Here is a 16,059-nt window from a genome sequence, read left to right on the forward strand (position 1 = left end):
TTGGTTGCAGGAGTGAATATACCAGCATCTAAAATGTTTTCACGGAAACATTTTTTTAAACCACCATGCAATACGCTAATTCCATGTCATCGCTTATCTCCCCGGAAAGCACTCGTGGCGGGTGCGGTGGGTATCAGCTGCTAAGCAGAGGCATTAAACAGATTTTCCCTCTAGCTGCTTTAACTGTTTGTCATTTGACATTTTTGTACCCTACAGTTTGTTAGGCAATGCATATTAATTAGAAATTTTGCCCCGGCCATAATTGATGTCGCCGATTCTTTGCAACGAAAAGTCAATCCAAATTAGCAGCTACAGAAGTGGAGATGAATTGATGTTGAATGGCGAATTGGCAGTACAGAGCCTGTCTGAACTCAGTGAAATAATCGAGAGAGGAATTTGAGGAAAGCAGAGCTACTTAGTAAACATCATTCAGTCCTCTCAGGCTTGTCTTATGGTTTTTATATTCACGCCGTCCAGTGCCAGCACGGTCAAGGACAGCCACTTACCAGAGGGCAAGGTTAGTTCGTCCTGGGTTGGAAACTAAATCTCATTGTGTGCATGGAGAGATTGCTACCCTGCCTTTAGTCCCTCAGGTTTTCAGTCAAACTCTATTGCCTCAGCGTACATCCTATCCTGTGGCTCCCAGCACCCATCTGCCAGCAGCACGTCTTTATGCTGGAGAGATGTGGATTTGAACTGTGATCTAATAAAAGAAAACCTAGGAAGCGATATGCGATATCCATCCCACTGCCTCATGTGTCATCTGAAAGAACTGTGTATGGTTGTGAACTTAAGGAAATAAGGGGCACTCTGCATTTCTTAATACAACATAAGTCTTTTGAGATCCAGTAAACCATTGGTGCAGATGACAGTTGACTGTAAAAAAAAAAAATAATAATAAAATAGCCAAGCGCTAGACAGTCACAGTGTATGCCTGAAGCATAAGAAAACCCATTGCTTGACTGACTTAAGTGCTAAAATGCATTTGAGATGTGATCACATTTTACTGACGTACGGCTTAATAATGGCATATGTTATTGTTATGTTATAAAAAAGAAATAGATTTTAATATCAAACTGAAGTGTCACACACCATTACACACATTAATTTAGTTTCAATCTAATTAAAACACTTTAGAACAGAGACAGTAAATAAATATTTTAAGTGCTTTGTATTTTAAAACCTTTAATCAACACTGACTGAAAGTGCAATAATTGTCTTTATATTTCATCATTTAGATGGAGGAATGGTGTTTTGCATAGATTAAATTCAGTATTATATTAGATGGTTCTCAATTGTAGCCTATTGGCTTTTGAATGCAACAAATATAAAATAATGTTTTGGATCTTTACTTACAAAGTTTAGAGAATACTGTAGATTGTTCCCCATTAAAAATTAATTCACAGTGTAGATAAATCAAGCAAAAAGTAGTTAAAAGGGTTGGACCAATTATTATTATTATTATAATTTTTTATTTATTTTATTTTTTTTACAGCATAAATATAAATAAGCGGTGTAACTGTTAAAAAAAATTGTTTTAACCACTGCATGAGTATAACTTTATTGGAAACTTCCAGTTACTTATAGTCAGTAGATTATCTGTTGGGAGACTATCACTATAAGGAGGAAACTCTTTAATATCTAAAGATATTAATCAGCCTGCTAATACTCTAATGAGAGTTTGTTGACACGTAAGTGCAAAGTCACTTATTATTGAAAAGGGACCATCAAAATAAAGTGTTACCACAAAATTACATATTTCAAATTGTCATTTAATTTGAAAATTGAAATTCAAACAATAACAGGCTTTTTGGCGTTCTTTGATGTGGAGTGACAGAACACCTTATAAACGCCTCTGTTTTAATGGCAGCTCAGAGCATGAGTGAACACAATCATCCCTTCAACTTTACTAATAGTTTTAAGGTGAAATAAACATAAATGAATATCTTATGTCTCATGTAATCACTTCATCAGTGTTTCAATTGCAGAGAAACATCAGTAAAATAACATGCAAAGAAAATGTCACGTAGCATTTCATTTACTGCAGGCAAGTCATCAGTGTCTCGCTTGTTTGCTAGAGAAATAAAGTCTAGATAAAAGCATCTCATGAAATATTAGACTATAGTCATTATATTTTTCTCTACCTGTTAGTGATGTCTTATTTATTTAATTTATTTTTAAATAAATTTGTTTAGAGACAAGTTATGGTAAAAATTGTAAAAAAAAAAAAAAATAGCCATGTTTTTAACAAGAATAACACCGAAAATCATGGATCTTGTAGCCATGGTAACTGCAAATTAACCATGGTTTTGTTTCTTGAATTAATAATATACAAAAAAAAGTATTAGTATCTTTTGATCTCTGATATTTTTTTTATTTTTATTTTTTTTGGTTATAAAATCAGATCTAAGCCATCAATAGCCTTTAAAATGACTTAAATACATTATACAAAAACAATAAGGCAATAATGATTGGTTAATATCACTCTTTCAATACATAATATATGCTAATACAAAATAAACAATTTATGTACATTACATGTTATTACAAATACCTGCAAAGGGAGCCAAAGAACGTGTATATCAATAGTCATATCTATATGTAACTGTCGAGAGCTACGATTGTAATTTTTTTTTATTTAATTGAAGTTCAGATTTTACCCAAATAGTAGTTAAATATATTACAATATCTAAAAGTTGTTATACAGTAAATTATAAATTATTGTAAATTGTAAGAATAATTAACAGTATTAGTTTAGTTTTTTTTCTTCTTTTTTTCATTGTTGAACATAAAAACAGTTTTGATGATGTCCCTGTATATCACAATGTTTTTCACATATTAGTTTTGTCCAAGGGTTGCAGCAGACGAGCGAGTGCCAGAATCCCATGCTGCCATCTTTCAAAATGAACCTTGTCATTGAACTGCATCAGTGAAATGGGTTTTGCTAAATTAGAAATGCATTTTAATAAAGACTAATGAGAACTTCAGAGGGTTGGTGTTGTGAGGGAACAAGGAACTACCTGAGTACGCTGCAGACTTTCATTTACAATACAATTAATGCGCATCTAATTGTCGCTTCATTTTAGGGGGGAAATGTCACACATTTTGGCACTGTCCCTGGTTTTTCTCTGTCGCTCATAATGGGCAAAAGTGATTAACGCATTTTAGCCTTGCTGGAGACAGAGAGACCCATCGGCAGTGTGTTTCTCTGTAATTTCTTTGTTAATTACATCTCAAGGGAGGAGCGGGTGGAGGAAAGAGGCTTGCAAACGCTGAGGGCAGTGTGTGCCAGTGTGGGTTTAACGGAGGAAGGGGGGGTTGTACGGTTGCTAAACTGGCACACTTACACACTAGTCTGCTTTCAGTGCAGTATCCGCAGAAACAAGCTCCCCCTCTGTGCTGCTCATATATCCTACAGCCATCCTCCATGCTGTGATTCCTCATTCCCCCACATTTGAGGACACACACATACTCACTTATCAGGCTCATCACGGTAAACACTGTCTTCTCTGATTTATCACAACGCTTGAATGGACTAGTAATCTGTAAACACTCTCGACTTCTTTATAGTGACAGCAGAAGTGCTGGGAGTTTATTGTCTATCATTTAAAAGGAAGGAGAAGAGACATTAGGTGTGTGGTGTTATGGATTATCGGACAAGTGGTCTTCACTTTAAAGTTAGAGGGAATGAAAGATTAGAGATGCTGATATCAGAATCAGAGACCCATTGTATTGTGGGGTATTTATTAATTTATTGTATTAAAGGGTACATAACATACACGGTTTCACCTAATCTCTTGTTAATCTCAAGTACCTATAGTGTAGTACTGCATCCTTCATATATCCAAAAAGTCTTTAGTTTTGATAATATTTATAAAAGAAAAATACAGCTTTCCGATTCTCTCCGGGAAAAGCTGAGCTCCTGGAGGCGTGCCGTGAGCGGAGCTATAATGCTGATGTTTTTTTTGTTGTTTCCATTAACATATATTCACTTATGTGCTGATTTCCAACAAAATACAGAAATCTGCACATTGATGTGTGCGGTCTCGCTCTCCTCTGGTCAATGTGTGTGCACGGATGTGCTTTTCCGGGAGAAATGCTCGTATAAGGACTTCCGTTCTTATCTACGTCATTAAAAAAAAAAAAACAGCCGAACTTGTACCAACCCGGAAGTAAGATTTTCAGCACAGAAATTCTCATTCTTCTAAATTATTTTTTTAAAACTTTGGCCATGTTTAGCATGAGAATCCATCTCTTTAACACTGTGAACAACTCTGAATACACGAAACACCATTGTACCCCCACCCCCCTTTAAATGTTGTTGTTGTTTTTTTGTTTTTTTTTGGATACACCATCCAAAAGTCTGAAACCACTAGTAAAAGTCGTTCCTATAATTTTATTATAATTAATTAATTTGTCAAAGTGCCAACATTATTCTTAAATTCCAGGTTTATTCATTTATTTTAATTTGTGCATATATAGGGTATGTATTACTTTAAATGATTCAATATCTGGAGCATTTCTGTTTATTTCTAGGTCTATGTTTAAAAAAAAAAATCCCAGATTTTTCCTGTGGTCTCAGACTGTTGGGCTGTGTTGCTAAAGGGAGTTTCAGCACATGCATGCATAATTTTAGAGGAATTTCCATGAAGATGTCTGGTCACTGCCACTGTTGCAGGAAACGGGGAAAGGGCTATGGAAAGCCAATGTATTTTATCTGACATCAAGACCTGGCTGGTATCAAGCAGGGCCAGCACCATGCACTGACCCATGACTGTACTCTCTGGGCTTCTTTTCTGCATCACAACCAACACAGTCCTCTCACATCAACTGAAGGCACTTTGACTGCAACAACAACATGGCACAACACCGCACTGCACACAAGCTCCAGACATGAGTGGAAAACCTGCACTCATCATGCTCAGCTGTTACCCTGAGAGCTACTCTGTTTCAGGAGAAATACAGAAGGCTGTTATTTTCATCAGTTTCTAGATCTGTTACCTACAGTTTCCTAGAGACAATCATAAAGTAATGACGTTTATGGTGTGCACTACCGTTTAGATGTTTAGTGTTGGTAAGATTAATTAATTGTTTTTGGATGTATTTTATGCTCACCAAGGCTGCATTGATTGATTAATTGATCAAAAAAATATTGTAAAAAAAATTGTGATACACAACCATTTAAAATTTGGGCTAGGTAAGATTTAAAAAAAAGATCATAAAATAAAATGAATACTTAACTCAGCAAGGATGCATTAAATTGATCGAAAGTGACAGTAAAGATATTTGTAATGTTACAGAAGATTTTTATTTTTTTAACTTTCTATTCATTCTGTAAAAATGTATCATTGTTTCCACATGTATCATTGTTTCCACAGGGATTTTTTACTATGTTTATTTTTTTTTTTATTAGTATTATTAGTATCTTTTTTTTTTCATACTGTATAACTGGCAACTGCATATTTCTTTCAATACCATCATCCAGAGGTGTAATAAAGACTGAAAATTAATTTAGGAGGAATGCAGCAGGTCAGTGAAGACATTAAATATCTCATTAAACAGAACCCTCCATTATAACTCCACATAATGACACATCTCAAAACTTAACTGCCGCTAGGACACTATTGAGAAAAATTCTTTATTGAGTCTCACTTCTGTTCTCCATAATCATGGCTGCTTGCATGTCTATGCATAAAGACATTTATGAGCTTGGCAATAAGGCAGACACCATTGGTCAAGCATTTTTATTTTTATGCATTTATCCATATGACTTACATTCCATTCAGTGAATATATTTTATCAGTTCATGTGTTTCCTACAGCTACACATAAATGCTTGTATTTATAAAAGGGCATAAAAAATATGATACAAACCATCAAAATGCAATGGCATCCTCATGAAGGACAGACACACAGTAGGCAGTGATCTGATGTGTGGGAGGTGAGAGCAGAGACTGATCATAGAAATCAGACAGCAGCCGGCATGATCCAACTCTCACTGTGGGAGGCTCCGGGAGGAAGCCAGAATAAGTGTTTTAGGTTCAAGTAAAACATCTGTTTTTGAACTGTTCAGAGTGCTATTTTATGCCGATCGATTTGCTCTTAAACTCCTGCAACATAATAGTTGCTGTTGCCTGACTCATCAGGAAGCTGCAGTATTCATTTATTTGTCTTACTTATTTTAAATTTAATTTATTTATATTTATTTTAATTTTGCCTCCCTTAGGACCAGAAATTAAATTGCTAAATAATCATGCTGTGTGTATATATACTTGATTAGTTGTACATACTTACATACTTACAGATGCTGCAGAGAGACTGATTTATATGTGGTGTGCATGGTGAATAATGAAAGTACAGCAGCATCATTAATTCTTAGCACAAATGGGTGGTTGTTTAGGGAGAGTTTGAAACATCTCAATTATGATTCTAAAATGTGTTCAAATTATCTCAATGTTAAGTGTCTTATTTGCATTATATATATATATATACATTTGGGTTTTTCTCCATTCCAATTTCCATTTAATGTTTCACTCTGTTCATTTTACCCTGATTTAACACTGTGGTTTTGTAACCCCAAGGTTAACATTGTTATTTTCACTCATATCTCTCACACAGTAAAACACAACCCTTGTTTTACAGTTTCTGCTGTACAAAGCTCGTGAATATTTAATGAATGAAGCACCAAGGCATTTTATGGTTGGTTGTCTGTTGTTAACAACTTGCTGTACGTTTTAGCACTGCATTATTTCACACAGTATACCTTCAGCACCACAATTTGGGGTTAACGCCCCAAAAGTACAAGTGTGAAACTTCGCTTTATCCAGCATGCATTATGTGCATTGTGAAAATCCCTATCTTACTGTATGAGCAGTTTTGCACCATGATAATTGAACCCATGACCTTGTATTTGTAACTTTCATCCAATCAATTTCCAATCAAATTATTTATTTGTTAAAATGTGCATATAATGGCTATGTCATATGGTCTTGTCAAATCACAGTTTATAGTAATAGAAGCATGCATAATACAATGGAGTTTGATTATCATGTTTATATTGCAGGTGAATAATTTCTTAATTATACCTGGCTGGACAACTAGGTTAATCTTGGTGCAGTAATGACAATTAAAACATGATAATACAACCCATTTGTCTTGTTCTCCCACTCAAAGACCGATGGTGTAGAACTCGAACCATATGCAGGCTTCACTGGTGTAGTCCATGATGGATGTTTCATTCCAGCTTCACACTGATGGTGCCACTTCATTTAGCATGCCCTCACTTTCTGCTGATACACATTAATCTGCAGTTGCTGTTGTATTCTCCTTCATAGCTTAACAATGCACTTGCAGGAGAGTAATTAAAGACTTATTTTTGTACATTTAAAACTGATTTTACCTTTGGTATGTGATGCATTTCAGGGTGCAATACAGACAGACAGACAGATCGATAGTTCGATAGATAGATAGATAGATAGATAGAGATAGATAGATAGATAGATAGATAGATAGATAGATAGATAGATAGATAGATAGATAGATAGATAGATAGATAGATAGATAGATAGATAGATAGATAGATAGATACTATCCTACCTTTGCTATGCTGTATGCAGTATATACGCTTTTACCATATGATTGTTCTGTATTATGTATGAGTCCAGGTCATCAGTGTCATACCACTCCGCTGGGTTCAGCAAAAGGTCTGTGTTCCTTCCTTTCTTAACAACTCTTTTCTTTGCAAAGCCAAAGGTTATTTCTATTATATGGATTATAAGTATGTATTTTGTTCTAATTGTGTAGGCTTTTAATCATGCAAAGGTTTTTATTGAGTTCAGACTTCATGTACAACATTCATTGTAGAGGGTCTCTAAAGCCTCATACAGGTGAAGCCAAGAGAGCTGAATGTAGCCAGTACAATGGAGAGGAAAAGATTGAAAATGAGTGGGAATGCTGTCATGTCAACATGGGGTGACCTGTGCGTATATGTGTTTGTGTGACAGAATGATTGTTTAAGACAGAAACCTGATGGAGCAGTCATCTCCTGGCCCTGATTACTCATTTTAGAGGTCAGGACAGACCGGACCCCAGTGACTTCTCTTCTTAATTAATCTTTCGACCGGTCACTGTGGAACCGTCTTCTCACATCGGCAGCACAGACAAGCTTGACTAATTCTGCCCTCTGCTGCGCTGTGTGTGCTGGGTTAGTGTGTGCTTCAATTTTGATAGCACCGGGGGAATTTAAAATGTATTGAGGAAAATATTTGGGATATTTAATAATTCATGAGTCTAGCTGACAGGAAAAATGCTAAACAGACAAAACTATGACCTGTTTACTCTGACAGCATTTCTAGTAGACATCAGTTGGCACATGACTGTCTGCAAACCATTTAGTAGTTCTCACGTTGCGTTGCAATGCTGTTGCATGTTAAAGGAGCAATTCACTTACAGATTGCAAATTCCTTGATAATTTACTCACCACCCGTTCATTTAAGATGTTCATGTCTTTCTTTCTTCAGTTGCAAATACATTATTTCTTGGCTGGGATTGCGTAAAGCCCATTGAAACTACAACTTAAGACCTTCAATCTGTTGGCCACTTCTGAGGTCCACTATATTGGGAAAAATCCTAGAGTATTTTCCTCAACCAACTTAAATTCTTTGTGACTAAAGAAAGAAAGACATGAACATCTTGGATGAAATGGGGGTGAGTAAATTACCAGAAATTTTCCTTCTGGAAGTGAACTTCTGTGCGCTGGCGTCCTCCCACAGGTTAAGAGATTTTAAACAAACACTGTTAATACACATGCAGTTAACCAAATGAAACAGTACACATTTTAATGGTATAAAAGTGTGCACATCGAGAGAAATAAACAGCAGATGTTTATGTTAAGAACTTCTTTAACTTGAGCAAACACTGCTAATACACATATACATTTGTTAATAAAGGAAATAAAATGAAAACATGCATGTTTTAATGCTAGTGAATACAACGAAACGATTCACTCGCAAGCCTCTGCTCATTATGACAGTACCCGGATCATTGAGCTGCGTCTCGGGCCAGTGACGTCACTTTCAGGGAGGCATCTTGTACACGCCCCCTTCCCTTGACTCCACCCCCACGTCAAAACAGTGAAACAAAGCTAGACCTGCAGAAAAATTAAGCACAAAGAAAAAAAAGCATCGTAAGATCAAACTAGACTGGCATGCAAAATAAAAGCAGCTTTGCAAATAAATTAGTAGACATAACCATGGAAAATATTTATTGCAAAATCATTGTTTTCGTGCTGTTTCGTTTATGTTTTGCAATTCTTTATTTTTGTTTGCAAATCTTCATTTTTGTCTCCACACACTTTATTTTCTTTTGCAATTATTAATTTTTGTCTCCAAAATGCACTTTTATTTTTCTCAATACTTAAATTTTCGTTTGCAAAACTTTATTTTCTTTTGAAAAAAGTTTGTTTGCGTATATACAGGTATGCTGCATTATATGACTCCATATAACTACTTTTAAGTTCCATTTAAAAAAAAAAAAAAAAGTTCACCCCTAAAATACAAATGCTGCCATTATGTACTTGCCATCATGTCGTTCAAAGCTTGTATGATTTTATGTTTTTTTCTTCTAAAGTTTTGTGGGTCCCATTAACTGGAAGGTGAGTAAATGTCGGATGTTTTTTTTTTTTTTTTTTTTTTTTTGAAAACTGTTCATGACTTAATTTCATGGTCAGTAAACAAAAAAACACGTTTTCATTTTGGAGGAAACGGTTCCTTTTAAGAGAGATTTAACAACTATGTTTAAAAATATGACAAAAAAGAAATAAATAAATATGTAAAGAGTACTCTTGCAAAGAGTGTCTGTAACAAAGAAACCCATTCTGTTTCTTATCCGAACTGCAAAATTCAATCTTTTTTGTGAAATTACTTTTTCTTCCACATTCAAAATATTTACACACCTTTACTTTACCACAGATAGGTTGGATCATCCTACACTGCCAGGATAAGAGGTATAATGCATATTTCAGCATTTAACTTTTTTTTTTCTTTTTTTTTTTTTACTCTAATAGAAAATAGTTTAGCCTTGGACAGAGAAGTGAAATAAGAAAATGTCAGAGCCCATCTCTGAGTTCCACTCACTATACAATCTAATGCTTCTCAGTCTAATAACTCTAATCTCAGATTAATGCATCTGTCAATTTGCATTTGATCTTCTTTTTTCATCATCTTTCAAAAGTCTTTCACAAACCCTCTAATTCATCCATCAATTAAAAGGGTTGAAAGTTTTGAGCTACACTTGAAGGTCGGCATGTCCCCCCAAAAGCGGAAATGATAGTATGAGCGAACAGCAGCGTTAGCGTGTAATCCACTCGTGAAAAGCATGCCAGCTGCTTGCCGTGCACAGACAGATAAGACCAGGGAAACGGCACCTGGTTGGCACAGAATCCCTGTTGCTGAGATCGTCCTCTAACTCCAAGGGATATTTACAGCAGACTGCAAATACATGATTATGGCACTGTTGCTGTAGGGGTTCCAGTGGTCTGCCGAAATCGAAAACGAAATGGAGTGTTAATCTCATTAATGACATTTTTTTTTTTTCATATATTTATTTATTTATTATTATTGTTTAAGTGTTATTGAAAATAAAATAAAAAAATGTGCAGTAGTAGTAATAATGTAGATTTTAAATAAATCCAACTATTGATTAAATATGTTAATGCATTTTTCTAAATCTGAAAATCTAGAAGGAATATTATTATGGTCACATTAAGAACAATTTTCACATGTAGTTAAATGCTGATACATGTTTAAATTAATATGCAAAGTATCTAACGCATGTAAAAACTTATACAGGTGCATCTCAATAAATAAGAATGTTGTGGAAAAGTTCATTTGTTTCAGTAATTCAACTTAAATTGTGAAACTTGTGTATTAAATAAATTCAGTGCACACTGACTGAATTAGTTTAAGTCTTTGGTTCTTTTAATTGTGATGATTTTGGCTCACAATTAACAAAAACCCACCAATTCACTATTTCAGCAAGTTAGAAAAACATTTTTACTGAATTGTTGACCTTCTGGAATGTAATTACTGTAAATGTACTCGATATTTGGTAGGGGCTCCTTTAATTACTGCCTCAATTCTGTGTGGCATGGAGGTGATGAGTTTGTGGCACTGATGAGGTGGTCTGGAATCCCAGGTTTCTTTGACAGTGGCCTTCAGCTCATCTGCATTTTTTGGTCTCTTGTTTCTCATTTTCCTCTTGACAATAGCCCATACAGTTAATCAACTTTTGGTGCTTTTGGCAATGTGGGCAGGTGCCAAATAACTGCTGGAAAATGAAATCAGCATCTTCAAAAAGCTGGTCAGCAGAAGGAAGCATGAAGTGCTCCAAAATTTCTTGGTAAATTGTTGCAAAAACATAATGGACCAACAGCAGCAGATGAAATTGCACCCCAAATCATGACTGTGGGAACGTAACACTGGACTTCAAGCAACTTGGGCTATGAGCTTCTCCACTACACAACTACACTGCAAACACATGTTTATGTGCAAATTACTGGTACTTAGTTCCCATTAACAATGCTTGTACAACCACGGCCTGCTTTGATGTGACTATGAGTCATTCTCACAAGGTTTTCTTTCCAAAAAAATCCCTGATTTTTTTGTCTGTCAGTCTATCCTTCTAGTTGCATGCAATTAGATCTCAAAACAGTGTCCTGTACTGCACATTGAGACAATTACAGTGGAATATGGCTTATATAAAAGCCTCGTCGTTCTTTTTTGAGAATAAAAAATAAAGCCCTCAGCCAGTTCTGCACAAGGCATTTAAGAATCCATTGCAAATTGCTTCAGATTCGAGCCCCTCAGTCTGGCAGTTCAGGTTGGATTGCAAAGCAAGGTCCCGGGGAGCGTTACCAGCTACGCCGTGCAAACAGATGAATTAGTTTAGCCCTTGCGCCTCACAAACGAGATGTCACTGCTCTTTGTGTCTGCAGGCAGGCCCAATCACAGGTAAATAAATCCAGTCACTCTCACCTGTAACACACCGGCAGCTTTTATTAAGAGACAGAGGGGCATGTCAGTTAAGACCAGCAGCTGCATGCCTAAACCGGTTCGAATAAAACAAACACAAGAAAGATTGAAAGGCTGGTCGGGAGAGGCGAGAGAAGAGAGATGGAAAGAGACTGGCTGGAAGAGTATTTACATGTTACTGTGAACTAGCATTGAGCTGTGATTGGGCATTTAAAACTCAATCCACATGCACTGCGAACAAAGCAGGTGCTTGAATAAGGACTGTATGATAATCATCATGCAACATCTTTCTTGTGAGATTAGCTTGTCAAGCTTTGCTAAAGTGCTCAAATGTATCCTGAGCCTAGACGTTTTGCAACACGTTTAAATTGCTTGACTGGGGTGCTTAAACGTCCTGATTATTGACTGAAATCTTATTGGATTTTGGATACACACAGAGCAATTCATGACTTTCCATTTTGATGTTTCATCCTTTTCCATACTTGTCAAAAACATGAGGAAAAAAAGGGGAAGCAATGTTCATTATCTTAATACTTTATCGTGCAGATTGTGTTTTCGGATCCGTGCAGACATGATAATGCAATTTGTTAGGTCACCCCCTCCCTTTCTGCTTTCATGCGCAGTTGCAATCCCCTCCTAGAGCTCTAGTGCCATCTAGTGTTTCGTTTGTTAGGCACATGCTTTCTTTTAGGGAATTTCTATAGTTGGGTGGTGATAAAAATATGCTTGTAGGAAGGAATTACCAAATGCTCACCTTTGTCAAAGCTGACAGTTTGCATGCAGTCATAAATGGCAATCCTTCAAACCACTGAGAATATCAAAGTCTTTTTCTTCACCGAGAAGAGTTCTGAGCTTAAAGAGACTCTACAGATGACAAGATTTTCTGTGCGTTTTCATGCAAATCAACTGTCTTACATGAAAGTTATCTAAGGAGATGTTTCCTTCACTCTCCTGTTTTAATTTGGCCTGCAATGCATCATGCCGGTTTCATAACTGTCAAAACCCAGAGCTGTGGAGAAAATATGTCAAAGCAAATTGGCACACGGTAGAGTGTGCAGCTCTCCCACTGTTTCTCTCTCTTCCAGCCTTCCTTATTTCTTCTTTCCCACTTCTTCTAGCTTTTTCATTCTCTCACTCTTGTCTAATTAAAGCACCAGCTAAGCGTAATATTGGTAATGCCTTCTTAATCTACAGCTGGCATTGAATTTGATGAAACACTTTTAACACATTAGTATTTTCTGAGGAGCTCAAGCTTTCTGATTGGCATCCAAAATGTGCAATTTACAGGCCTTTTAATCCATTAACTTTGTGGAAACTTTTTTAAAGTGCTTTGTGATTTCTTGGCACAGCTACATTGCTTTTCTTCAAAGGAATAAAATGGAAGATACAATTTAGATGATTTAGAATCCTATGAGTAATAAAGAAAGTGGTATATTTTGTAAAGAGCTACAATCACCTCCCAAAAGGTCAGATGCATGACCTTTTGCACTTCTCCTGCAGACCAGAGCCTGTTTAGATATTGATTAACAAAGAAAGAACAGCTCGGATTCTCCCCAAATAATAATAATAATAAATATAATTAAATAAGAATCTTTCTGAGATGAAAGCAAAACTCAGTTTGGTTGGGCTGATTATTTCTCTGCAGTTTGCAGCAGGGCTTTTGTTGCTTTATTATTAAGTGTACTGTGGGGTGCTGCATTTTCATTTCCTCATGTGTCTCTCATGCAAAATGTTGGGCTAAATGTGGCCTATCTGATATTGCGAAAGGCTGAAGGAATAATGGTTTCTCACACTGCATTTTCTTCTCACACTGTTGGCTCATAAAATCTCTGTGTGGTTTGTTATTTGTGCAAGTGTGTGTGTGTGTGTGTGTGTGTGCGAGCACGTCTTTGAAATCTCAAGTGTGTGTGTCTTTTATTAAAGTATGCTACAGTGAAAGGGTATTCCCTAATTGGCTGTTGAGCTTGCTGATTGCTTTTGTATGTGTGGAAGTCTGCAGAGTAAGCAACTGTGAGTCCAAATACTTTTGGGGTGGGCTTAAAATAGAAGCAAAGCTTTACTCAATACACTTTCATTTTAGGGATAAATGATGATACAGTGTCTAAAATAGAGCTGATAGAAAAAATATTGACATGCACTTTGATTGTATTAATTAGTAAGCATATTTGATTTATTAAATTATTTCATGAATGATTTATTTAACAGTTTTTATTACATTTTAATGCATTTTCAGATGAGCTTAAAATAGAAGAAAAGCTTCCTGAATTGTCACTTTTATGTCATTAATAATTAATGTATACATAATAATCTTATTTATTAAAAAATATGTATTATATTAATATAATAATATTCATGCTTTAGTTGCACAATTACTTTGTTTAATATTGTATAATATTTTCATATTTGTTGTTATAATCATATTTGTCAACCGTTATTCATAATTGAAATGTAAAACAGCTCTATTCGAAAGACTTTCCTTTCCAAATCTAAATCGTGTTGAATTCTGTTTTTCAGGAAACTCTCCATCGGATGAGTCAGAGGAGCGGGACAAAGAGCCACGCACACTTACTTACCCAGCATACATTGCCAGCCTGCTGGACTCGGGTGCCAAGCGCATGGCGGCGGGGGTGCGCATGGACTGCAGCAGCCAGGGCCAGTGCCCGCTGTCCTGCCACCTCTGCCACATGAGCCCTGGGCCTGCACGTCCTGCAGAACCTGTGCTGCTCAACATCACAAAAGCCACACCAATCTACGAGCTGGTCAACAGCAACGAGACCTACCAGGTATCTGTGACTCATAATGTTATACTCTCACCCCACAGCACATGCCAGGTTACCCACTGAAGTTAAGCAGCAGTGAGCCAGGCTTGGACACCTCCTGGGGGTCGGCAGGTGGTCTGTGTGGGACCTATTGCACCAGTATAGTGATGGGAAGATTAAAAATAGCAAAATGTAAAAAAGGAAAACCATGTCCAAGGAGCTATTTACCAGAAATGTAGTATGTGTGTATATGTTTATTTGAATTTCTTGAACATAATTATATAGACAGTGGAGTCACAGATACTAGTGCTACATTAATTTGTCCCTTTCAACCAAAATAAATTAAAGCTTATTTATTTATTTATTTATTTATTTATTTATTTATTTATTTGTTAGTTAGTTTCATTTGAATGAGAATTAAATTAAGTTTAAAAAAATAAAGTATTACAAAATAATATAATTACAACAAGTTTTTAATTAATTAAAAGTAAATTATATTTCAAAGGGCATTTTAATTATTATTATTATTTTATTTTTTGTTACAATCTTATTTTCTGAAAATGTGTGGTCTGTACAAATACGCATGAGCCAGGAAGATGCTGCACTCTTGTGGTGGTGGAGGACATTTCCCCAAATATACTGTAAACCTCAATGAGTCTAAAAATTGTTTTATATAACTGTGAATATTAGAATAATTGTTTATGATTAATATTAGAATTAATATGACGTGATCTGCATCTTTGTCTTCTCACGTAGGCTCTGCAGGTGGCCATGATGAGTGTACTGTGGTGCTCTGCTAAAGGTGATGTTATTGATGACTGGTGTCGATGTGACTCCAGCGCCTTTGGCACAGATGGACTCCCGACCTGTGCTCCTCTGCCTCAACCTATGTGAGTTCAGGAAATTTACATTTCTGAAGTGAAGTTTTAAAGTAGTTGTCCAGATCTTGGTCAAACATTAAGTCATATGGTCTATGTTGATTTTATTCTCTTGTCAGACTAAAGCTGTCCCATTCGTATGAGCCCAGCAGTTCATTGGTCATCATAGATTGGAATCATACAGAGCCGCCAATCGGAGTGAGAATTGTTGATTACCTCATCAGTCAAGAGAAGGTGACAGAGCGAACCGATCACTCCAAAGTTGAGACGGGTAGGTAAATTATGCATGAGCTCATACAAAACATTTGAAATATATAACTCCCTGCCTTTGATGTCTTAAAGACTAAAAAAGAGAAGCAATACTTAATGCCCATTTATTTGGTCAGTAGCTGTG

General features: G+C 36.0%; 1 protein-coding gene across 3 annotated transcripts in view; it reads left to right on the forward strand.

Annotated features, from left to right (window-relative positions):
• astn1 (astrotactin 1) overlaps positions 1 to 16,059 on the forward strand; it is a 259,446-nt gene that overhangs the window by 216,691 nt on the left and 26,696 nt on the right. For all 3 annotated transcript variants that reach the window (XM_026205809.1, XM_026205810.1, XM_026205811.1), the window contains 3 exons: positions 14,543 to 14,811; positions 15,544 to 15,677; positions 15,785 to 15,936. In XM_026205809.1, the coding sequence (XP_026061594.1) occupies positions 14,543 to 14,811; positions 15,544 to 15,677; positions 15,785 to 15,936 (555 nt within the window). The remainder of the gene's footprint in view (positions 1 to 14,542; positions 14,812 to 15,543; positions 15,678 to 15,784; positions 15,937 to 16,059) is intronic.

This window comes from Carassius auratus, chromosome 27 (genome assembly GCF_003368295.1).
Source record: "Carassius auratus strain Wakin chromosome 27, ASM336829v1, whole genome shotgun sequence".
Lineage (NCBI taxonomy): Eukaryota > Metazoa > Chordata > Actinopteri > Cypriniformes > Cyprinidae > Carassius > Carassius auratus.